At 44.9% G+C, this 26,665-nt stretch overlaps 1 protein-coding gene across 1 annotated transcript in view; it reads left to right on the top strand.

Annotated features, from left to right (window-relative positions):
- Positions 1 to 9,134: 9,134 nt before the first annotated feature.
- Positions 9,135 to 26,665, top strand: part of efna3b (ephrin-A3b) — a 55,350-nt gene continuing 37,819 nt past the window's right edge. The window contains 1 exon segment of the mRNA XM_053433421.1: positions 9,135 to 9,271. Coding sequence (XP_053289396.1) covers positions 9,162 to 9,271 — 110 coding nt within the window. The 5' untranslated portion in view covers positions 9,135 to 9,161.

Genomic DNA, 26,665 nt, shown 5'->3' with positions numbered 1-26,665 from the left:
GAGGAGGAGGAGGAGACTGCGTGAAATGCATTTATGGATGGAGATGACGGGGCTGTTGTGTTATTGTAGCGAGCGGCGGATGGATCCCAGTACCTGCCATCATTTAGCCACAAAGTCTGAAATGGCTTCCCTGCTTTCAGCCTTTCAGTCAGAGTGACAAAGGATAGCTGGGAGTCAGAGCCTCTGTCTCAGAGCAAACAGACACACACACACACACACGCACGCGCGCACTTGCACACATGCGTACGCAAATATTCTGCACACATGGGCACCCATGCACACAAACCCAATGAGATAAGCTGCGGTAGAGGTCCCCTAACACGAGCTGCTGCACAAATCAGTTGCCATTCAAAGTCAAAAAAGTAAATTTCATTTGTATATGTGTGTGTCTGTCTGTGCATTTGTGCGTGGGTGTGTTAACATGTCCGTGTTCTGATGTTCTGGACACACCAGTAAGCTGCAGTTTGCTGAGAACAGCAGTAATGGGTTTTTTTTTCCCTCGTCCTCTTTGGTATTGACACCAAACACCCACTTACACCCATAATGCACCATCACAACCCAGAATGCATTTCATCCTTTAAATTTGATGGCTGCCTGTGCCGGGTCAGATTGCCATCCCACTGCCCAGATGGAGAAAAGGCACACAAATGCTGAACCCGCACCAACACACACGCTACATTGATAGCAATTACAAGCCAATCTGTCCCCACCTCCTGCCGAGGGTCAGAGGTTAATCTGCCTGGTTTTCACCTGACAGCATTCCCTCACAGCATCTGAGCCGAGGGAAGAGAGGGAGGCCGGCAGCAGCGGGCAAATAGAGATAGAGCGAGGGAGGAGGAAGCCAGGAGCAATAGGGTGACAGAGATAGCAGCGGAGACAGAAATAAGGGGATTGCGATAGAATGAGAAAGAGGTAGCTACAGGCAAGAGAGAGAGAAAGAGACAGAGGGAGAGAAAGAAGAAAGACGTGGACCTGCAGAGATGCAGACGCAGACCAAATCACGATCGTCCAAAAATCTCCCCACTGTTCTTTTAAGTTCCTGTCTAGATATGATGTCACCATCTGGAGCTGCGGGGTGCTGCAAGGTGGCTCTGGGTACTGATGTCAGATCAGCGTAGTCACTGGAATACCTAACCTTTAACAATAAAAGGAAAATGCAAATCTGACCTTAGATAACAGCGTAAGTTAAACCTCCTCCCACTCCCCTAATCTCGGAGCCCACTGGGCTCAGCGTCACCTGTGCCGCTGCTGCTGCTGATGAAATGTAGATGTTACAAAGAGCGGCTGGCAGCTGGCTTTTTCAACCTGCACCTGTTCTCTTTCCATGTGTGTACATGTGTGTGTCTGTTGTTGTGTGTGCGCTTGTCTGTCTGTGTGTGCGCACTGGCTGTCTACAGGGTTTCTCTGCCGTCTGCAGAAGTACACTCAGGGGGATGATACAGTGCTGAGACTTGTGATATATGAGGCATCAGGAACATTTGTCTAAATAGCCTCAAAATACCAACGACTCTTAGACACAAGCAGTACACATGCATGTGTTTGCTCATAAGACACTAGTACACACACAAGGGGATTTAAGGGATTCAACTCTGTATTTTCTCACCAGGTCTTTGCAATGTAGGGACGGACGACAAACACTCAAATAAATTAGTGAAAAACACAACAAAGATGCCTTAATGCAAGTGTTATGGATGATAACCAAATTAATTAATCACATCCTCTTTTATGATGCATTAAAAAGGCAGAACAATGATTTTGGATGATAGAAAGTGATTTAAAGGTCTGACATTTTGAGGAGGTGATTTATTCTAGGGTGCCTAACCTCTCATCTGCACTGCGTGGGGGGGGGGGGGGGGGGGGGGTCACTGAAAGGTTTGATGAGTTTAGACTTAATGAGACTACAATTCTACGGTCACCACAGTCACCACGTCTGGACCCAGGGAGTTTTGACACATTTTTGGGATGGTCCCACAAAGTAGCTTCGTCACCATGATGTCATAAATGGGTTTGTGAAATGCTGCTGAAAAGCATTTAATCTAATTAACTGGACATTTTTGTTCACAACACTCCACAAATTTGGCTTCGAAGTGAGGGTCTGAAAGGTCTCAGTTTCCTGGGCTATAAAGCCCAACCCCTTAGCCCCACCCCTCCGTCCCAACAAGTATTGGGAAAGCCTACCCCGACACATGAACGTGCAAAGCGAGGGGGAAGGGTTAAGGGGTGAAATGGGATTGGGCCTAACTCTACTTCTCCATCCACCATTAAAACGTCAAATGAGAGGATATCTGTGAAGAAATAATGGTGTTAAATTACAAGCATGAACTATGAACTATGAAACAATATGTCATTTTATTATATACCCCTTCATTAAACATATTGCAGCAGGAGTACTCATTCTTCAAGGTATTTTAAAATATATAACTTTGACCTGTCCACAATTTTGTATTTACCCACTGAAAATAAAGATTTTTTTTTTTAAAAGAAGGTGTAAATGACCTTCCAGAAGTCATGTAAGTCATGTTTGTGTGTTCACCCCAGCACATCCTCACAGCAGCTCTTCTTCTCTTCTCCCCTTTGTCTTCCTTTTCCTCCCGCTGCTAGAAACAAATGTCTCTGTTCACTGATTCACTCTGTCTGATTTATGTCAGGATCATGGGTTAAAATGCAGAGTAAGTGAATACAGGTCTGTCTGTGTGTGTGTGTGTGTGTGTGTGTGTGTGTGTGTGTGTGTGTGTGTGTGTGTGTGTGTGTTTGTGTTTGTGTTTGTGTGTGTGTGTGTGTGTGTGTGTGTTTGTGTTTGTGTTTGTGTTTCTGTGTGTGTGTGTGTGTGTGTGATAGTGACAGAGAGAGGAAGGGCTTAAAGAGAGATTTGATAAAAGAGATTTTCTACATCGTCGTTCTTTGTGTCTGATGCTAGTCGGGTCTTTCTAGCAGTGCTCTGGATGAATGATAGGCCTCAAGCTGGGCTGGAGATTAAAAATTCCCTCCAGGGCGGCACAGTCTAAATTAATTTTAAAAAATACATTTATTTCCAACAAATAAGAGACATAAAATATCGCCATGACACTTTAATACCAAATGACAGAGGTAGAGAGAGTGTGGCATCTCCTTAAACCATCCAAACTTCCTCACACTTTTTTCCCCATTTACTTTTCTTAAAAAGGGGATTCCTTCTGTTAAAAGTAATGAAATAGGCAACTCAGCAGATTCCAGGGTTTTGGGATCCGTGCCGGTTTCCTCTCGTTGAATTTCGGGTTCATCCTCTTGGAGCTCCCGACAACGGATGTGGAAGTTAAATAAATAAAATGATTTCTCCATGCTAATTTTCATCAAACCTGCCAAACGTAGCCTAAATATTTGACATGGAAGGAGAGGAGATCAGTGAGCGGCAAGATCAAAGGGCATGTGTGCGCGTGCGTGTGTGAGTGTGAGTGTGTGTTTGAGTGTGTGTGTGTGTGATGAAACGTTTTTCTGCAGTGTGGTATTTTCAACACCACCGAATTCCGCACCATCTCCCCCACACATGGGAGTAATCTAAACTCAAAGCAGCGTCAGAGCATGCTTGTGTGTGTGAGTGGTCTCCAGCCACTAGCAACTATTCTTCATATTCTTGACACCTACTCTTCTTCCCTCTCATCATCCTCTGACTCTCTCTCTCTCTCTCTCTCTCTCTCTCTCTCTCTCTCTCTCTCTCTCTCTCTCTCTCTCTCTCTCTCTCTCTCGCTCATACACAAACACATACACACACACACAATATGATTGTATTTGTCTTTATCAGTCCCTCCATTTTCCTTGGCCCTCCTTGTGTTCAGTCTCCTTCGTTCAATATTTCATGCTGTTGAGAGCATATCTATTCTGAGCTCTCTCTCTCTCTCTTTCCCTCTCTCTCTCTTTCTCTCTCTTTCTACATATATACACCCTCTCTTCCCCCATTCCTCCCGTCTTCTTTTATAAAAAAAACCCTCTCTCCACCCATCACTCTTGCTGTCCTCTCCCTCCTTCTGTACCTCTATAAATCTACCCCCCCCCCCCCCCCTTCCAGTCTCTATATCTCATTGCACTCCTAATGTTCTGTGCCCCATCTAACTCTTTCTCCCAAACCTGACTTACACTCTCTTCCACCCTTTCATTTCCTTTTTCCATCCCCCACTCCCCTCCTTTCCTCTCGCTCTCCTCCATTCCCCCTGCATGGCTCAGTTTGCGTGACTGTTCGAAAGTATCAGCTCCTCTTCTCCTTCCCTTAACCCCTCTCGCCTCCTTCTCTTTTCCCCTCGGAACGCTCTTCCACCAAAACACACAGAAAGCCCTGTTCTCTCTTTTTGCACCTCTTTGGTTTTTTCTTTTTCTTTTCATCCCCCTCCCCAGCTTCCCCCATCTCGCCGATCTCTTCCTCCCATCCAATCTTAGTGGCACCTCTCCTCCTCATCCTCCAGTCTCTCTTTCACCCCCCCCTCCTCCTCCACCAACGCTCTGCCCTATACTCAGCTCCATCTCCACCACCCAAGCGTCCCCAGCCAGCCCCCACCCGCCCCGAGTCTGCTCCTCGCTCTTAGCCAGCACCACTGTTGTTTTAGGCACAGCAGTGAAAGGTAAACAGAGAGATTGAAAATTCGTGTCAGTCAGTCGGGTGAGAGGGGGACGGGGAGGGATGGAGAGCGGCAGAGGTGGTGAGGGAGTGAGAGGAGGCGGGGGGAGTGTCAGTACAATTTACTAACACAACAGTGAACAGCGAAGCAGGCGAAGACACACACACACACACACACACACATACACACATACACGCACACAGAGAGTGAGAGTGAGAAAGAGACTCCTAGTTCAAGAATGCCAGGGAAATTCATCGTACCCACAAATGTACCAGAATAAAAAACGTGTCTAGTGTATGTTAAAATTATGTCTGTGCACATTCAAGGGTCCCGCTGAATGCATGTGGACATTGTTGACTTCCAGGGGGTCCAGATAGGGATGCGGGCCCCACAGGAGCCTAATATCAAATTATCGGCGCTATGAGAAAGCTCCGATTAGATTTCGAGGTTGCAGAAAGGAGCGCTCTGACAGATGTGTTGTTGGCCGGCTCTGGGTTGGAAATGTCATAAGAGCCTCAGTGTCACCGCACGCTCTCAGCCTCGAGGTCGTTTCTCATGATAACCTCAATACAAAGGTAATCCAATAGCACTGCAACACATGCCTGGAAAATCCAACCTGGATGATTAGAATTGACAGAGGGTGTTTGCTGGAACAGAACATGTCAGCGTCTGTTTAAGAGAAACCAAATGGAAAAGCGAAAAATTGGATTTTTTTCTCGTTATCCCCCCCCCCACAAAAAAGAACCAAATCCCTGCTCCTGTAGGCGTCCGATTTCCAACTTTGTCATCTTGCACCTGAGTTACAGTTTGTTTTAAGTTGTAGACATACATTACATTTACATTCCAATAACCTGTCTGATGTCTCCGTACAGTCAATCATCCGTTTGGTAAAGGCCGGGAATTAAAGGGTCGCGTCATCTAAATGGAAAAGAAACACATTGAGTCAGTAAATTCTCTGGGATCTATAACCAAGCAGATAGTTTGGGTTTGATTCGATATTTCTGCTGCATCTCCCCAGTAATATGGAGGTGAATGTGACCACCCATCCATCCATCCATCCATCCATCCATCCATCCATCCATCCATCCGTCTATCCTCCCATCCTTCCAGCCTTTCATCCATTCATCCATTCATCCATCTATCTATCCATCCAGTAACCATGCACAATCACTTACTAGAAATAAAAGATGTCATAATAATTGTTAACAACTGTGTAATTTCAGAGTGATTCCCCATTTTACTCTGTACAACCCAAATAACAGATTTAAACCAGTTCTTATTGGTATAATTAAATATACTAACTTTTAACTTTTAACAGTTTGTGACCATGGAGTCAGTTTGGGTCAGAACTTGATTGCATGATGACAAGTGGTCTTCCTATTCATATGAGAGAAGGTCCAGGCCGCTCTGGTCACTAGAGAGGACATAAAGGATACTGTTAGAATTTGTTGAGTCAGGGAATATTTTATATATATAAACATATATGTTCAAGGTCAAGAATGATCAACCTTTCACGTTTTTCTGAAAAGTCTGTTTCTCTTTAAAGGAACAGTTTGACCTTTCGGGAAATAGACATTCACTTTCTTGCCTGAGAGCTAGAGGAGGAGATCGATATCGTGTCTCTCTGTTGATTATGAGGCATAATAGGGAATCAGGAATTAGACATTCAGGTCCACACTGAGCAGTTTCCCCCTGTTTCGAATCTTTAAAGAAGTCAAACCAACTCTTTTAATCCAACTTTCCAATGCCGGAAGCAGCAAATATGAAAGTAATGGGTTTTATATAGAGAGTGATGATGGAAAACTAGAGAAAAATAACACAAGATAACAAAATATATACGCTCAACTTAGATGCAGAATACACACACACACACACACACAGACACACGCACACACACACAAACACACACACACACACACACTGGTATAAATAATGATGCATTTAGTACCAGGTGCTTGACTGTACTGCTATGAATACAGTGTTGTGATGAACAGCGATACCACATGGAGCCGCTGAGGAGAAATGATAGAGGAGCAGGGAGAGGAGGCGAAGGAGGAGTGCTCATTAAAAAGTTGGGTGCCTGTTGTGATGGAGAGATTTGGAGAGAGAGCGACAGAGGAGACGGGTGTGGACCACCAGAGACAGAGGCAAAACACCCGAGTCAGGTATCAGGAATCGCAGAGCGGAGAAACTTTGCATTCGAAATGGTAGAATAAGGTGAGAAGAAGAGAAGAGAAGAGTAGAGCGGAGGGGTGTGTGTGTGGTTGGGGGGGATTAAATGGACAGCTCAGGAGAGTGGTGGAGGGGACTGGAGAAGACAGAGGGAGTCCCCAATGGCATCTCATCTCTCTTTTCTTTCTTGCGCTCCTTCTCCCTATATCCCTCCTTTTTTCTCCCAATAAATCATTCTGACTTCTCCTTAACCAACTCATTCCCAGCAGGCGGCGAGAAAACTGTAACAATCTTATGCAGTCTCTCTCCTGTCTGCTCTCCCTCTCTCTCTCTCTCTCTCTCTCTCTCTCTCTCCCTCCTTTCCATGACTTCACATGTCTGGCCTACACCCCCACCAGCCCTCCCTCTTGCTCTCTCTCTCTCTCTCTTACACACACACACACACACACACACACAGCTGAGTCTCTGTGACTCAAGGGGACATTACATTGAATTATATTGATTACCTGCAGACTAACCTTAACCATACTTCCCTAACCCTAAAACTGACCCTAACCTAAACTTAAGCTAAACCTAGCTTTAACCTAACCTTAAACATGTGTCCACCTTAAAATGTCACGATCACAAATATTTAAAGAGATATAGGTGCACAACATAATAACATCTGGATCACTCACACTTATACACAGACATCTTATCAAGGGTTCATATAGTGAAAATTCGTAAAATTCAATATAATCTACAGTTTGCATTTTGTTTCCAACTTTATTAACAAACTTATATACAAATTGCCAATATGTGCACAACACAGAAAAATGTTAAATATACAGATGTGTAAATGAATAAATGTTGAATTCATGAAATAAAACAATAGATGCATATGCCAAAGATGATATTTTACATAAAGATAAAGGAAAGAAAATAAAAAGGATGAAAACTGTTTCTTATTGTTCCTTGAAAATGTCGTAATAACAGTTGTTTTTAAGCTGAACAAATATAGTTTTTTTAATAGACACAGTAATCCTGTTAAATGAGGGCTATCGTTTGCCGCGCTCTGCATTTATGAATTTGAAATTCACCTCAAAGATGACTTTTAAAAATCAAGTTTATATCTACAGTTTGTATGTTTGCCTCATCGTGAGTGGAGATTATAAAGGCTGGGACATATGCACGTGCGCGCGTCCACGAGCCTGCGTGTTGGCGTGCTGTACATTAACACAGATTCGGTGTCTGGGTATCCACAGCGTGGGGGGGGGGGGGGGTTCAGGGGTGTTTTTCAGCCTTTGGGATCAAAATGCAAAAGTACGAGGAGTGTGTGCGTGCGTGGGTTTGTGTGTGTGTGAGTGAAAAATGGGCTGCAGATGGTGGCTGCAGACAGAGTGTGGGGGGGGGGGGGGGGGGATTCAGAGCTGTCTACTTTTCTAGTGGAGGTCGAATAATGGAAGAACTAAGAAGCAGTGGAAGACCGAGAGAAACTTGCAGTCGCAGTGATGCCTGATGTGTCTGCAGCTCGGTCACTATATCGGAGGAATGCGCTTTTGTCGCTGGCTAGGGGAGGAGTCACAAAGTGAACGAGTGCTGCCTACCAAACAGAGGGAGAGAGAGAGAGAGAGAGAGAGAGGGAGAGAGGGGATGAGAGACGGGCTGGCAGGCTGCACACACCGTAAACGATGGTTGTCGGATAGAGTCCTGGAGACCTAATGAAAGTAGCTGCTTGAATTGTTTTGCAGCGACCACTGAAGCTCAGTGGAGCCCGGCGTGCGTGAAGCTCATCCCCGCGCACCTGGGGAGCGAGGAGGCGAGAGAGCTGCAGCAGACTTACAGAAGAAAGAAAGAAAGATAGAAAGAAGAGGAGGACTTTTATTTCATTTTTTTGCAGCTGATTTCTTCAAATTTCATCTTCACGTAAGCAACTCTTTCCCAGAGGGAGCCGGACGGGATCCGTTTCATGCCCGGGGGAAGCCAGCGCGACCTCCCGCTCGGATCCAGCGCACCGGCCTCCCACGCTCCTCTGGCGGGCTCAGAAGCTGCAGATCCCGGTGAGAAGAGAGGACCAAGGACCCCCCTCCTCCCCTTGTTAGAAGCCCCACGGATCTTTTTTTTTTTTTTTAAAGGAAGGGGAGGGCTGTGTGTGCTGTATAGGGGGAGGAAAAAAAGGGGGTTGGAGGTGGGGGACAATAGACTTTAGAGTTTCACAACACTTATTAACCAGAGCCTGTCTTTTTTTTTGTGTGCATGCATGAAGCTTCTTTCTTCCTTTTTTGTGTCTCCTCCCGTCTGCTCCAGGCATTGGCTGGGATGTTTGAGTGGCGTGGTTTGGTGGGGTGAAGGGACCGAGAGAGTGGCCGGAGGGAGACCGAGGAAGGAGGAGGGGGACGGAGGCCGCGAGAGGAGACGGGGAGCATGGCTGTGGCGGCGCTGCCTCTCTGGGTGCTAACGAGTCTCACCTGGGCGAGCGTGCTCCAGGTGTCCGCCAACAGACACTCGGTTTACTGGAACAGCTCCAACATACAGTAAGACCCCGTTCCCTACTCTCTGTGTGTGTGTGTGAACGTGTGTGTGTGTGATCTCCCATGATCCCTTTCCTCCACCTGTTTTTAAAGAGGAAGGGAAATACAGATGTTAGGCCTTCAACTGCCAGATGTGTCAGCCTCGTACCTTCAGGCCTTTGTGATTTATTGCAGTTTCTTTTCTTGCATGTGTCCCCATCGGAATGTAACTTTCTTTCCTCTACGTGGAAGAAATGATTTAGATCCACACAAACTTCGAACCCCCCCCTTTTTAAAAAGTGTGCAGACCCCCCCCCCCCCCACCATGGGGTCATGGTGCTTCCCTAAGCATCTTCTCAACACCCTCCCATGCACAGCTGCTCGGCCATATCCAACCAATCTGTGACTCACTGCCATTCATCAAGTTTCCTCCTGGTGGAGGAGTAGAAAGTGCAAAAAAAAGAGTCCCATGTGATCCTCCTCTCCTCCTCCTCCCCTCTTCAGTCTTTCAGGGGCTCTATCTCTGTCTTCTCCTCTATCTGGTTCAATTAGGAGCGCTTCTTCATCCTGACCCCATTGTGTTGTAGCAGTGTCACCGTTCAATCTCTCCTCTGCGCCGCCTCTCCACACTTGCTCTCTCCTTCTATCCTCCTCTAACCCCCCTTTCTTGTTTACACCCAGTCCGTTGGCCTTTTTGTTATCCCTCTAATCCCTCGCTCCTCGGCCCTATCTCGATCCGAGTGAAAAAGCTTTTCTCTCTTCTGTCCCCCTCTTCTTTTTCTGAAAGCTGCCTTTTTAATGCTGTCCTTGTGAGTCCACGGCTCTGCTGCTGGATTCCTAAGAATGTAGTGTCGGTCTGTAGCAACACACTGATCCCCTCTCCTCCTAGGATTCACAATCGTGTAAGTTCATGCACTATCTGTGTCACCGTGTTCGAATGTGTTTGTCCACATCTCATTAGTTAAATTCCCAGGTGGCCCCGCAGACATTTTGGTAGCTAATTTGTAACCGAAGACTTAAATTGACCTGAAATATTTTCAGATTTTGTAGGATTAGTGGACGTTTCAGCAAGTTTCCATCTATTTCAAGGTCATAAAGTAGTGCAACAATCAATAATAAATAAAAAGAACTTGGATTTATATAGAGACCTTGATTGCACCTAAAGGCCGCTACACAGAGTTAAGAAACCAAGCAAAATGAAAATAAAAACCCAGCTAAATTGTCGGCCTCGGTGATGCAGCAGAGCGCATGTCACACACCGACACACTCCTTCCACTTCGCTCTCCATCTCGCAGCGTAGCCTGTCTCATGTGTGAGGTATGTTTCGGCCGCCAGGCGACACTTCAGCGGCTGGAATTTACCCGTTCACTAGAAAGTACTGTTCTCCTGAGATGAGCAGTCACATGCACGGCGACGGGCACTTTACGACCCCGGCTTATTAAAGACGTAAACCACGCGGAAACCGATTTTGTTTTCTCCCACAATAACTCTAACTCTAACTCTAACGATTTTTTAGTTTACTGTGTGAAATAAAACCAGGAGATGCCAGTGAATTTATGCCTCGCAGCAGAATTACTTTACACGAAGAGCTGCGTAAAGTAATAGGGAAGGGGAAAAAAATAAGGTTATTGGTTGTGCTGCGATCCTGCAAACAATATTAGTTTTCTGGAATGTGAGAACATTATTTCCGCGCATTATCGAGAAACTAATATTCCGTGCGTAGTCGCTTCTGGTGCATTTTAGCTGATATATTCCTGCAACTCTTAATGTAAAGAGTTCTCGGTTTCAATTTCAATTTTTTTCCCCTCAGTAATAATCTGATGCTAATGAAATTCCATTTCTTCATATGAGAGACAGAAGTTGATTAAGATAAAATGTGTGGGAAAAAAGTGCCCCAAGGCATGAAGGGGAAGGAAGATGAACCCGGGACCTCGGTAGAATCAGCTCGACGTAACGCCAGCAGTTTTAACCTTGGTGGGTCTGTGTCCTCAGTCAGCTGTTCTCCGTCCTGTTTACTGCTTGGAATGAAGCTGCAGCTGGTGTTTGAGGCAAAGCAGAGGGATGAGTAGAGGCGTCTGGGGCAGCACTAACCTTTAACCTGACCGTCCAGAGCACTGCAGAGGCCCGCAGTCTCTCATCTCTCTCTCCACACGTCCACTGCCACTTCTGTTTTCAGCCCAGCGGCAGAATATTCTTAGCCCCTGCAGTGTGAGCCTTCGTGTCTGTGTGTCTTTTATAAAAGACTGCGGTTAATTAAAGAGCCGTGCATCTCAGTGGACCTGCCTCATCCCTGATCCTCCCGTCTCTGACTCTCACTCTCTCTCCTCTCGCTGTCTCACTGCACACATTCACAATGACAATGTATGAGCAGTGAGTGCATGGGGATAACTTTTTTCAATCCAGTCCACTTAGTGAATCAGGAGACAAAGGGTCCACAGACCATGGCACACAAAAGAGAGATAAACTGCAGGATAACCTATCTAATCTACTCTTTCATACACGTTTGAGCCATTTTCAATGGCAGAGATCCGATTCACAGCCTTTTATTTTTTCCACGGCACTCACCATGCAGCGTTTGTAGGGCTGGCTGGCGCGTCATTGGCCGCTGGCAACGGGCCTCTCTGGAGTTTCTCTAACTCGCAGTGTTGAGTTTTTTCGAAGGCCAGTAATAAGCTGTAGTATAGTTGTCAGTTTGAGTGGTAAACACATTGTAAAGCCTCAGGACCCTGCAGTTCCTCAACCAGCGTCTGACCCCGAGCGACTCATCAACCACGAGAGACAGGCTGAGACCGCTACCAAGGATTAACTGCTTCACACACACACACACACGCACGCACACACACACATGCACGCTCACATCTGTGCATGTGTACAAGTATATTCGCATAAATTTAGGATTATGTGTGTTTACTCACTCACACACACATGTCCCTGCTCTGGAGTTTTTTAAACTTTGAGAAGATGGATCATTTCCTGTGTTTGCATCTTGCACAGAGGCTCTTGCCGCTGCCTATCAGTCACTTGTCACTGATATCCCTGGGCACGAATGTGTGCGTAATGGTGTGCACTATTTTGTGCGTGTGTTTGCCCTATTACAGATGTCTCTGTTCACTCATGTGTGACTCAAACAAAAACAAATCCATCAGTCCGTTAAATCACACATTATCCCCCACCACCTGGCAATTAACCACTGCTGTGAGTGTGGGTCTGTGCGTGTGCACAAGTGTGTACGTGCATATACGTGTGCAAGTGTGTGATCCAATAAGGCAGACTGATCTGCATAATAGATTTCTGGTGATATCTCTTAATTTATCAGTTGTATATTTCGGAAGCGATTAAGGTTTTGAATAAAGTCATTGTCTAGATGGGATTGTGTGCCTTGCGGTTTACATGTTTGTGTGTGGTTGTCTGTGTGTGTGTGTATCCATGACACTGTCACCTCAGCGCATGCCACTGGAATTAAACCAGCCATGGCAGGCAGAGTTTCCCCCTCATATAAATTCACATGCATATGTGTGGTAATCGAAGCCGAGGTGGAACTTGTTTTATATTCATCCAGCTCGTCAGAGTGCACAGAGACACGTCACGCAGGGCAGGAGAGAAATAATGCAAGAATATGAGAAGAGAGGCAGAGAGGCAGAAATACTGTGGGACTGACTCGAGGAGGGAGGAAATCAGGAGGAGTACAGATTGGTTTTTCTGTTGAATGGTAATACAGCGGGGGGAGGAGAGTTATCATCATAATGATGATAATGCTTGGCTGGTGCCCTGATCCACACACTGAGTTCTCACATTAGCACATAACATAGCACAGGCCTAGTTCATATATGTGTGTGTGTATGCTTTTGAGGGAAACATAGATGCAGACGAGAGGATTAAACAGGCCAATCAACCAGCCCCCTTGACAGCAACACAAACCTATCTGTCTCCAAGCCCCACTTAGGACAACAACATTTACATTTATGAATATCTGCACAAAGCAGCGTATTACTCACTCACCATCACCAGGCCGGGCTGAGCGAGTGTGTACAACCCATCCATCACAGACGATTGTGCGGCCGCTACGTATGTCAGCTACCACTATGGTGTGTGTGCGATGTGTACCTACAAAAACGCACAATCTCCTCGATCATCACAACAGTTGCGGCGAGTGAACAGACCAATGATAGCAGTAACGAATATTAAGGCCAAATAGTGAACGAGTGAGTGGCCTCTGGTTTGCGTGGCGTTGTGTGGGTGTGAAAGTGTGTGTGTGTGTGTGTGTGGTGTTTGCAGACAGTTGCATAGAGACATCATTAATTAGAAGCAGTAGGGAACACCTGTGTGATGGATTACTACTGTTTGCATAATAAGATCCAGTGGTTTTCCGTGTGTGTGCGTGTGAGTGTGAGTGAGTGTGTGTGTGCATGTGTGTGTAAATACATTTTTCTGATTGGACGGGTAAGGTTGTCTGCTCAGTGCGCCCGGCAATAAGGGACATTTACAAGAAAGGAGTTAAAAAATGAATTATTTTCTTGTCCTTTATCCTTGTTTTTCTTTTCTATTTGTGGATGAGCTATATTTCAGGAGTGTGCTCCCACCTCTGTTCTTCTCTCATCCTCCGATTGCCTGATGGGAAAGCACTCTTGGGGTGCTGGTATTTTTGGAACGGTGCGGTTTAATGTTGTGAGACTCCTTCACTGTCAAATTAACTTGGACTAAATCTTTCCAGTGCTGGAAAATATGTCGCCTCGCTTTTGAGGTTTCTGGTTTTCCTTCACCTCAGCTCACCTGCTCGTTTCTTTTTCTTTTCTTTTAAACACGATTTTTCGATTTTGACTGGAGTGTCATTCCTCTTATCACGCTTTCAAATGTAATATAAACTTCCACACACACACGATTCTCCCAAGCACAAGCCCACCCTGTTTTCCTTGCTGTTCTTTCATTTCCTCAAAGTCCCTTTTGCTCATATGAGCTAATCTGAAGCGTAGCGTTGGGTGCGGACGTTCTGTGGCCGTGCTGGTTTGAATCAAACGCTAACTGGTCAGTGTAATGGTTTAGACCCTAAGGAGTGTGTTTCATGGGGATTTGGGGGATTTTAGGGATGTTACGGCGCTAAGACTAAGCTTATGTGAGAGCAGAAACTGAGTCGGGTAAATTCCGATCAAGCCTGACATGAAGTAAAGGGTCTTACAGGTATAAATGCCTGGTCCAGGATTGGTATTGATTTAAGTGACTGCTGATTCCAAGCTGGTGGCTCAGTGGAGATGCTTTGCAGGCTGTATTTATCCGAGTATTTAGCTGGAATTGAAAACCTTCTACCTCAGACAAGGATTAAGCTGCTTCTTTTTTAGATTTTTTTTTTTTAAATGAGTCATCCTAAACATGCTGAGCAATAAAGACGATTTCCCTTTAATTACTATGTTATTGTTATCATAACCATCACGTGAAATAATGAGTGGTGATCAGTTAAATGTAGGAGTTTCAATGGACAACGGCCAGAGGATCTAGATAGTTGTTGCAGGCAAAAGGAAATAAAACACAGAAAATAGTGTCACTAGTGTTTCCCACCTTCTGAGAATTTATTTTTGGTAGCCAACCTCAAGGGAGGTGGGGGTGTAGCCTGGTGGGCTGCAGTGAATTCACAAGCTGAGAGCTGCACACACATTTTCTGCTCTGCCAGACAGTGAAAAATACAAAAATAATAGGTCTCAGTAAGTGGAAATATATATATGGACGAGCAACCCAAATAAATTGAGTATATGAGAAACGTTTTTTTGTGCTAAAACATGTTTTTCTGGTCCAGTACTTTCTTACAACTGCAGGTTTAAATAATGATATTTCGGTGCTGCTGTCATTCTGTGTTTAAGGTCTGTGCAGGTTTGTGTGTCATTTGGCTGAAGCGTCAAGGACAGTGCATTCAGAACCAATGTGTGTTGATAAAGTGATATGGATCTACTTGGGAGGTATCATTATCAGAGCTTAGAGTGGTGATTCATGTGATTCATGACACTGCCAAAATCCCAGAAAGGCATAAATGAATGCAGAATCTCTCTCTCCCCATCACATCTAATTGCTGCATATTTCATGAACGGCGTGTAACTTGGGATTGAGCGCCGCACCCCAGATAAAATCAGTCACGTTAAATTGGAAATATTAAATCCAGTCGGCGTCTTTAGATTCTTGTTTGAAATCAAATATTCTTGTGTTTAATATTTTGGCGTCTGGAGGAATGGGCATGTATGTTTATCATTTGCCACCTGCTGAGAACCGCTCACAGCTTATAGAGCCGCGCTGAGGCTGACAGACTTTCTTTGTCAGTTAAAAGCCGATAAAATATTTTTATCTCCGCGGCTGAGTATGAAACACTCCGAGACTTCTGAATGGGTTACGACACACGTTTCCTAATCTGTGATGCTTGATGAATGCGAACCCAGCGTTGGTTCTGTCTCGTGTGGAGTTCCCTTTGCCGTCAGCTAGATTGGACAGTCTAAATTACCCAAAGGTGTGACCTGAGAGTGTGAGTGATTACTCTCCTTGCTCTCCCTTGTGTTACGGCTGCCGTTGACTCTCAGAAACGCTGTCTGGACAGTCTGAACGTGATTAAAAGCTCCTCTCGGGTGTCAGGACAAGGCCGGGCCGACGTCGCCAAAAACCACTGCGACTGTCCAAAGCTCGTCTGTCCCCGTCCAGCTGTGAACAGGTGTGAAAACGTGGCGAGCTCCAATCGGCTGCAATCCCTTTCCTGTCCCCGACTCTGTCGCTGTCCACATTAACTGCTTGACTGCACCAGTCGAATCCACGCTGGCAGCAGCAGAACGGCTGTTTGCTTTCACAGATAAAGCTGTAAAGATCGTGGCCAAAATCGGGATCAACTTCTGAAAAACAACTGGCACAGAAATAAGGGGATCGACCAACTCTGTGTTCACCTCCAGTTCACAGTGGACCTCAATATACACACAAGGATAGGTTGCTGCTTATGGGATTCCTGTAGATACGTTTCATTTTCTGCAGCCTCTCCATTAATCTTTTGCGCAAACAACTACGACTACTTCTTTGTCTTCCAGACCCAAGACTTGTTGACACGGTTTTGGATGTCTGGTAGACTTTCAGACTTTGGATGACCTCCTCTGTGCTTCCTCCTCACTCACCCAGTGATTATGTGAAATGCTCGTCACAGGACAGTGTCTACAGGGTCAATGTGAAAAGTTACTGTTGTGTGTTTTCAGGTTGGTTTTGTTCCTCGTTTTTTTCTCGGTAATAAATTCTCTCACTTCAGTAAGAAGAGGAGCTGTTTCAAAGTCGTGCTGATTCTAAGTTAAAAAAAAAACCGTCTGAGGCGGATGGATTTTTCTTGACCGCCAAATCATTGAATGACCGCTGTAGATTTTAGGTAAAGAATTAATCTTCCTCAGCCAGGTGTTAAATTTGAACAAATTATCCACAGAGAACAAATCCCACAGCGTCGGGCACAGGAGGCACAACACAGGAATACACACACAGACACACACACACATACACGCACACATGTTGGGAGATACACACCCAATGTTGTTGTTATTAACATTATTCTCTGAGCTGATGCCTAAGCTGCAGCGGTGTAATCAGGTGCTCATAAGGCTGTGAGGTTTACAAGCTGTTCTAAAGCGCTCATTGTGTCAGTGTGTGTGTGTGCGCACACGCGTATATTTGTGTGTGTGTGTGTACTTGTTTTTGTCACCTCTTAGGACCTTACCCGGTAAGCAAGGACCTTGTCAGGACCAGTAAACCTTATGGGGACCAAACCCTGTTCCCGATCAGACTAAACTTAATTTCTAAGGTCCTGCTTAAGCTATGCAAACCTGCCTGTGTGTTTGTACTTATAAGCCAGTGTGCTCTATGTGATGTCGACTCTATTCCCTGCCAGTACTGTTGGGGGGGGGGGGGGGGGGGGTTCTTTTGGTGGTGGTGGGGCTACACACACACACACACACACACACGCGCACACACACCAGATGCTCATATGGTGTGTTGGTGATGTGGCTAATGATAGCGGCGTAGCAGCAGTCTGAGGCCATATGCTGAGCCACAGCGGCGTGATCTAGCGTTAACAAACTCTTCTGACGTGACAATTAGGAATCGTCCTCATAATGACAATACAGTCGCATGTGAGAATGCAGCTGTTTTCATCAAACACAAACACACACACACGCACGCACGCACACGCGCACACACACACACACCAGGAATCAACTGTCGACAGCCAGGACATGGACAGAGACGCAGCAGGGCCACTGTACTGGCAGAAAAAACTTCTATTGTCCCTGCTCACTGGGCAGAAATTATGCTTATTGTTGAGCTTTGATTATGGACGTCGTTATCGGTTCATCAAAACATGTTTAGATCTGACTTGTGAGCCGACAGGAAATGTGTTATTCTAAAGAGGGCTTCTCTGTTACAGGTTTTCCTGTATCAATTGTGGCGAACTCCAAGAAAGTCTTGATTGTAGAGTTGATTTAGCAGCCCGAGGGGGGGGGGGGGTAAGACAGGGTCCTCTCTTCACTAGACTGCAGAGGGCACAGAATTATGCTTATTCAATCCACACACAGAGAGAGAGAGCGGCAGAGTCTTTTAATTGAGGTTTTATCCATTTAAGCTGTCACTAAGACGCCAACTCTGGAACCTTTTAACCATTCTCCTCTCAGTAATGACACAAATCAGAGAGGAAATGTGTTTGTGTCTGAGCGTCGGTGCGAGTGTGTGCGTGCGCGTGTGTTTCGTGCGCGCTCGTGAAGCAGCAGGGTAATTATGCGGAAATTGGGAAATGGCTAAGTGAATTATGACCTTGTTTCAGCAGAGGGCTTTAATCAGCCCCAGCCAGGCCAGGGGAGGGGAGGGGGGGAGGCAGAAAGGTTCGCTACACACACTGCACTCTCCTCCAGTCGGTAAAACTGACAATCAACTGGTCTGATGTGTGTCACTGGAAACCAGTCAGTACATCTGTGATTCACGACGGCAGATTACAGCTCGATCATCAGACCGACGTGGTTCACAGTGCTGTTCTGTTTGCTGTCTAAAGTGTGAGGTCGTCTGCTGTGTGTCGTCTCTGTGTGTAGAGTGAGGGGTCATGTGTGTAGAGCTGCGTCCAATTATTATTTTCATAATCGATTATTGTGACAGTTATTCACTTGTTGCATTTCTGTTTGTCAGTAAAATATGAGGACACAAGGCAATTATAATTTCCCAGAGCAACAGTAAAATGTTTGTTTGAATAATAATTGAAAAGATCGTTTTGAAAAAATACTTCGCAAGAACCTTAACGGTGGGTAAAAAATAAACTCTGCATTGATTCATTTAAGTAAGGTCATCGGGGCTGCAACTAATGATTATGTAGATTATTGATTTCAACTACCAATTATTTTCTTTCAAAACATTAAACCTCCAATCGTTCAGTTTACAATGATAGTAAACAGAAGAGTGTTTTTTGGTCTAAAATTCTGTAACCATAAAATATTATGCAATTCTTTTGCTAAATGCACAACTTGGACAATACATTTATTATATAAATTGCTGCAGGTTACTTTTCTGTTGGAAATGATTTCAGCTCAGGAGAAAGTATAGTTTTAACAATAAATGTTTGATCCATATTCCTCATTCCAAGCAGATTGCAATTTAAAACTACTAAAACTATTTAAAGATTAGGTTTTAGATCTAAAGAAGTCAGTCTGACGCACTTGAATCTATCTTGACTTATTTTTTATTAATTTCCATATTGTGATATAGAAAAAGAAATGTTTGATTTGATATTGTGATAATGATTTCCGTCATATTGACCAAATGTTATTTTGTTTGCACAGTATCTCATGTTCTCAAATTGTACATCACTGCTGTGGAAGTACAAAAAAGCTTCAGTAAATATAAACTTCAGTTGAGAGCAGTGCTGCAGTCTGGCGGCTCTGTTTACTCACAGAAAGTCTGTTTGCTGAAAGAAGATTAATGTCAGACTGGGACAGTGCCCTCAAATTATCAGGTTAACTTACTTTTTGTCTTTATAGTCCCGCTGAGGGTTTTACGCTCGTGTGTTTATCGAAGTGCACAGATTCACTTTAACGTAAGTGCACGAACTGTCGTTAGAAAATGAGTCTGTTTCGCAGTGTAAGGCGAGAAGTACAGAATTGAGGAGCATGATTTGAATAAGGTGGAAACAAATTTAAATATACAGGTTACATGCAGAATATAATAATTCATGTGGCACTGTTGACTGATCTCAGGTGCAACAAACCAAAAAGTATATATATTGAATATCTCTGGCGAACACAGAGACTTTTGTGACAATGCAACATCTCCAATGCAACATCTCATTTTGGTCTCAAACTGTCAATATGCTCAGAATGTAAGTGAATGTTTGTATTACTGCTCATGTGTGGATTAAGAGGGTGTGTGCTGGCTCATGTGTGAATGGCTCTTGATGCTGTGTGTGTGTGTGTGTGGGGGGGGGGGGGGGGGGGGGGTCAGCGGCACTGCTGTGTGTCAGTGTGTCTCAGTGTCTCCGTTGGTTATGGTCTGGCTGTCTATTTCTGTCAGTGTTGGATCGATGGCGTCCTACAGACATTGCACTCCTCCTGGATGTTTCAGCCTGTTCCTTCTCTTTCTCTCTCTCTCTCTAGCTGAGTATCTGTTGCTCGGCCCTCCCCCTTCCTCGCTCTGCCTCTCCGTCTCTCCTGTTGCCTCTTTTGTTGGCTCGGCCTCTCGCCATCACTTCCTCTTCTCCTCCTCATTGTCCATCGCTGCATCACCGTACTACTCGAGTCTCTCTTCAGATCAGACAATAAGCCCCTTAGTGTGAGTGTGTGTGTATGTGTGGGGGGGTTCTTTCCTTGAGATTCTTGCTGTTTCTTTATGCGGGATCCTGTTCTTGGCTTCACATCTTGGCCATAGGGTGTTTCTGTGCTAAGAGTCAGTATGTGCTGCTTCTCATCACTAGTTTTGAGGGATTTGTCTTAAAATACTTCAGTTTTATATCGTTGTTGAATACTTTTTTATTGTTTTTAGAAAGGCCATGTTAAGACGTGATCAATAAATTAAAAAGTGCAAAGATTAATATTTAATTAAATATTCATTAGTTATAGCTCTACTGTGACTAGAAGCAATTATATGGATTCAAATTATTATGGTAAAATGTTAGTGGGTTGAAGCAGTAAGTTTATTTATCAATAAGTCAATCAACCAAAAGTTTTATTAAGCTAATGCAAACAAAGTTCTTATTAGCATTTAAATGCTAAATATTCGAATTGCTAAAATGTTGATACAAAAGCTTATAATTATTTGCAGACCTACCTTTGCCAATGAAGTTATGTTTTCACTCCCGTTTGTTGGACTGATTCCTACAACACTTGGTGTGAGGATCCATAAAGAACCCTTGAAATTTTGATGCGTATCCACAAATTGTTTTCTAACATTGTGAGATGGAGTTTTTTTTATAATTTTCGTTGATTTATCAGAATAAATTCCTGGATCTTGATGAAAAAGGTGAGGCAGGTTTTTGGAACTGATATTGATGAGTATGTGCTAGTTGGTGCAGTTCAAATAAAAATCTGGATCTATGTGGTTTTATAAGGAGACTGTTGTGCCTTGTTGGAGGTTTCCTACTGAGTGCCAATATTTATATAATCACATAAATATTGACTTAAGAAAAAATATTGGAAAGAAAGTTAAATGTTTTTTCGATCCACTGTGACCCACTTGATTTATGCTAATGAGGTGACTACAGGGGGTTGTTTGGTTAAACAGGGAAGCATCAAGCACTACAAATGTTTTTAAGGTGCAGAATTTATTGAGAAATCATCATCCATTGATTAAATACCCAAACAGAAAAGTTGTTTTCGTCTCATGCATTGAATTAAATTCTTGAACAATGCAAAATACCCTTCGCAGTCGTTGAAAAATCCAATACTACCACGAAGCAACACCGGCCATTGATTTGCAACTTTGCGTTAAATGACAATTGACAAATGTCTATTGACTTGCTGTGTATAGGTATTCTCCATTCTTCTAACATTATCTGTGAGGTGTAGTGTGTGTGTGTTTGCATGATTTCATATATATATATATATATACTCATGACCTTTTGATGTGCAATGTAGTAGTATTTTTTACGTGCACATGCTTTTACTTGTGTAGCTATATATATATACACTGCGCAGAGTCAGTGGCTGTCGGTGGAGGAAGGTAGCATGAGGATGTCTGAGAGCTGGTGATGCCGGTTGGCCTCAGTGCTCACACCCACGCTGTCTGTAGGCGCTGCTCTCTGCTCCGAGGCTTTGAGGCACAGAGATCCTGCTCGCACCGCCGTGCTAAGAACTGCATATGAATGAGTGTTTACAATCTCACACAGTCGACGTCTCCACGATCGTGCTTTTAATGAAAGTCCAGGGCTGCTGCCGGAGTTCTGACTACATTTCAACATGTACGATCGAGGGGAAGAGAACAAGGGCTTGGCGGTGGAGAAAAGCCGGTGGAGGGGGTGGTGCATGGGGGGTGGGGGGGGGGGTAATGAATGTACTGCAGTTAAAAAGAATTCTGTGTCACTTCCCGGGAGAGGGAGAAATAAAGGTGGTGGAGGGGGGGAAGGAGATGTGGGAGGAGATGTTGCGAAATGGGATGTGTTGTGTTGATAGAGCGGAGTTATAGGCAGCCAGGAAAACTCTCCTCCCACCCTAGTATGTGCATAAATATGTGTGTGTGTGTGTGTGTGTGTGTGTGTGTGTGTGTGTGTGTGTGTGTGTGTGTGTGTGTGTGTGTGTGTGTGTGTGTGTGTGTGTGTGTGTGTGTATGTGTATGTGTGTGTGTGTGTGTGTGTGTGTGTGTGGGGTGGGTGCAGAGAGAAAAGCCATGTGAATGGCCCACAGCCTACAAGCATACCACCCACACACATTACCCAGATGTATTAGACCCATACATATGCATATTCCTCACTTTCGAACCTACACACACACACAGACAAACACACACGTTGGGAAAACTCGTTTCATGGGGACAATATCTGTCATTACCTCCTCCAGATTCCTCATGGGAGTTCATTGTTATTTTCTTCCAGCCCTGATCAAATAAAGCGGAGCAAGAGGCGAAACCACACACATCACATCCAACCCTCAGCACAGGAAAACACAAACCATACACTCCTATGTTTGCAAAACTGTGAATGAATAAAACGCCAAATGATGACACCCATCCACCCACTCGCTGTGTGCGTTATAAATTCTTTCAGAAAGCACACATGCTGAGTGTATTTCCCCCCCCCCCCCCCCGAGGTGAAGAGTAGATCCCAGCATATGTATTGCATTCCGCATTGTAATTTTTTCGACAGTATCGGTTCAGATAATCAAAGGCTCCTCGACGGCCTCCTCTTAGAGCGACTCCTGCTGCAGAGATGGGAGCGGATAAGCAAAGAGACCAGTCTAACTCTGCGCTGGTCATATCTGTTTGGCCTCTGTCGATGCTGAGGGGAAAAAAGGGGACAGAAAGAGCACACAAGAAAGAGTAGACTGAGAAAAAAAAAAATCATTGATGGAACGGGAGGGCACCGAAGAATAGAGAAAGGAGGGCCCTGCAGAACAGTACTGCCAAAACTGAGGTCAATTGTGATGAAAATTGCCGTTCACATGACCACAATAGCGCCTGAGTGACAGCACTAAAGCGGCATGGACGGGCTTATCCTGATCACTCAGGGCCTAGACTGGGGAAATCACAATGCCCTAGGGATCTGTCCTTTTTGGGCTTGGAGGATCACAGAGCGCCTCCGGTCCCAAGCTTTGGCCCTGAAACGTCCCGGACATTACCATATCAATGCTGCCGTGGCCACTCCGCCAAGGAGCAGGGCCGCTGGCGATAGTGCCTCCCGGTTAGCATCGCCCCCGCGCCTCCACAGGGCTATTCACTGGGGAGTCAATGCTAACTCAATGCTAAACGCGAAAGGGAAAAAGTGTAAGCTCGCTCGTGAACCTGTGTCTCGAGGCGCGTTCAAGCCAGTGTTTGTTTGTATACGTCTCGTTCCTGCTTTATCTCTCTGTCCTACTCTGGTTTTCACATTTAAAGTTGTTCTCAGGTGTGAGGCTTTGTATTTGAACCTCAACCAGAATGCATCAGCAGCAGGGAATGTTGAAAACTTGCCAATACCCAACAATGACATTGATTGCTTGCTCTTCGTCACAGTTTGCTTCAATCATAATTTTTACAGATTGCTGTTTTATGTAATCTGTTACAGCTTTGTGACGATGTTTATCATTGTTCTTTGTTTTCAGACTTTCGATTTCCACTTCTTTTATTCAATCAAAAACAATAGTTACCAAAGACATGAGGAAGAAAAACAGATCTATAATTCCCTGACAAACAGGCAAACTTCTCTTGTGGGCTGAGCTGAACCAGCTTTTCATGAACCCATTAGTAAGTTTGTGTTCAGTCTGTCACGAGTTCTTCAAGTCACAGACAAATGATTGACTAAATTGGTTTGCATCAGTATAACCTGAGCGATGTCACTGGTTGTAAAATTAAGGGTGAAGTCGTGTTCTAGGAAACATTGTGGTCAAAGTGGCAGCAGTAGTTCTGAAATAACTTTAACAACCGAATTTTTTTTAAAACTTATCTGCCAAACATTTGTGAATGTAGATATGGGTTTATATATACATAAATTGATATTTGAATCCAAACAGTTTAGATTAAGTGGCACAAAACCAATTACACTAAGCACACGTTTTAAGAAATTAAATTAATTTTTTGATCAAGCGTGACGTCACATCTGTTGACCATATTCCGTCACCCCCTAACTTTGAAATCTAAACAGTTCATACATTGCTGTTGTTGCCTTTAGCTGCTGGTTCAGACTAAATCTGTGCAGAGATGAGAATTGTTGACCGATTCGGACACGCAATTTTTTCAACAGGCGACCAGTACATGCCAGAAAGAACCAGTTTCTAATGTTGATATGTGAAATTTTAACAAACCTGCTGAAACTGATTGACATGAGTAGAAACATGGACCTTGGTGCTATTTTATTTATCCAAAAAGAAAGTGTTGTTTTAGTATGGTTGCCAGGTGCCATGTCTCCTCCAGCATCACGTCCACAGCATCACAAGTTTCCATCACATGGAAAAACACTAAAGCTGCAGAGTGGAGGCCATGTAAAAGAAGAGTGCACCGGTTTCAACCTTCCTGCGTTGTGGGACTATTATATCACATGACACACTCTGTAGATGGCCTGTGATATCATTACAATGCAATTAGAGATATTAGCCAGTCAGAGTACAAGCCACAATGCAGTGTTAACCTCATTATTACGCCACGGGGAGGAAATGGATGATCTGGAGGAGAAGGGCGGGTTTCTAAATGATGCAGAAGGGAGCGGAGAATGCGATAGAGTGGAAGGACGGGAGGGAAGGAAGGAGAAAATCGATGGCTAAAAGTAAAGGATGGGGAAAGTAAAAGGGCAACGGAGAGAGGAAGATGAGGAAGACAGGTGAGATATTGGCCATAGACTTCTTGCTTTGTCATTGGAAATCGGAGCCCGAGGGGGCGGCAGGGCGCAGTTTGATTTGCCGTTCTTGTTTGAATCTGTCACTCAGCCCACACACACACACACACACACACTCACAAACACACACATACTTGCAGATGGCCTCCAGTCCGTCACTTAGTATTGGCAGTGAGCTGAGAGGTTATCATGCGTCGTCAGGTGCCAGACTGACTCTTGGTAGCAGGTTTGTCATTAGTGATTAGAGAGAAAAGGAGAGCTGGGTTCTCTCGCTCCTCTCGTCTGCTCGCCGGCTGAAGTCTGTCTCTGGGTATCGACAGACGAGTGACGAGGGCCCATACACACACAAACACAAACACATGCACTGACACACGTCTGATGGGCCAAGTTTGATTCCATTAAGAGGAGTTTGTCAGTTAGTCACTGGAGTGTCGGGCTGAATGCTGATGACCAGGCAGCGAGTCCCACAGAGCTGAACGGGATCTGGAGACAGGCTGTTCGGACTGAGCAGTGGCAGGCCTAACGATGACTTTTTTATGTCAGTCACACACACACACACACACACACAAACACACACACACAGCCTATCTGGTGTTGTATGGCTATGTGGTCACGGTCCATGCAGCTCGGAGTTGTGGTCACGGTTAAAAAGGCTTCCTTCGGGAGAGGAGGGGTGGGGCGGTGGTGGAGTCTTAAGACGGAGAGGGAGATGGGGGGGTTATGAGGAGTGGGAGATAATAGGAGAGGGCTAACGGTGGGGGAGGAGGGCTGGGATGGACCAAAGAGGGGAGTGAAAAGGGGAAGATCGAGGCTGAAGGTGGGTCCTCGGCGTATGAAAGCCTGCGTGCCTCCATTTCTCTGCCATTGATGTATTCTAATGCTAAGTGTGTAATGCTGGGCCTCGACTGGTCTCTGGGAGAGTCGAGCCTTTGATAGGCACAACCAAAAGCTCTGGGGACAGATCTCTCGCATGCCATTCATATGCATATCTCTCTCTCCGTGGGTCTATGCTCGCTTGTACTATCCACTATTATTTATTTTTTGCCAGTTAAATAACTGTTTTTACCCATTAACGCCAGCGCTACATTGGTCCCATTTCCATATCAATGTGAGCATGTTTTCGCCAGTTTTAGCATCAGCCACCCTAATCCTAAATTAGCCCCTTAGACCCATTCTGGTGGAGGTTTTTATGATCCGACGTTCTCTGATTCTGTGTGTGTGTGTGTGTGTGTGTCTCTTCCGTGGCGGGGGAGCATTTGAACATGTCGCATTTCGTGTGTGGCCGTGCTGTAGCGGGACAACATCTGATCATGTAATTGGCCATCTGCAGAAAAGGGCAAAGTGCAGAATCTGAACGCTCACTGCATCTCTCCAGCCTGTTCGGAAGGTGTGTGTCTCTGTAAAGCAGTATGTGTGTGTGTGTGAGTGTATGTGAAGGGATTGTGTGGGTCGCTTTGTTTGCCGTGTGTTCCGGTCCCCAACCGATTATAGCATGAAATTCCACACACATTGTATAGCAATGGGGAGTCTCACATGTGGAAGGACACACACAAACGAGCGCATACACACAATGCCCCAGTGAAGTGAGAAGTCAGAGAGGCCGGTTAATGACTGTCGGGGACAGAAAGGGAGAAGGACTGTGGTGGTGTCAAGGCTTTGTGACGGATGCTGGTTGTAAAATGCCTTGCTCACAGGTTTATTGTTATGAAAAAAAGAAACGATCAGACCGAGCAAGATTGATGCCATTCCTCCTTTCTTTCTGTCTTTTTCACACAAACACACACACACACACACACACACACACACACACACACACACACACACACACACACACACACACAGATTAGCCGAACAATGACCTCCACTTTCCTAACCTAAATGCTTAACTTAGCAATGATCTAACTCTAAACTTAACCACTGACAAGCTGGTCAAG

The sequence above is a fragment of the Pleuronectes platessa genome, chromosome 10 (genome assembly GCF_947347685.1).
Source record: "Pleuronectes platessa chromosome 10, fPlePla1.1, whole genome shotgun sequence".
NCBI lineage: Eukaryota > Metazoa > Chordata > Actinopteri > Pleuronectiformes > Pleuronectidae > Pleuronectes > Pleuronectes platessa.
The sequence above is the reverse complement of the archived record's forward strand: the minus strand, read 5'-3'. Positions and strand labels throughout refer to the sequence as shown.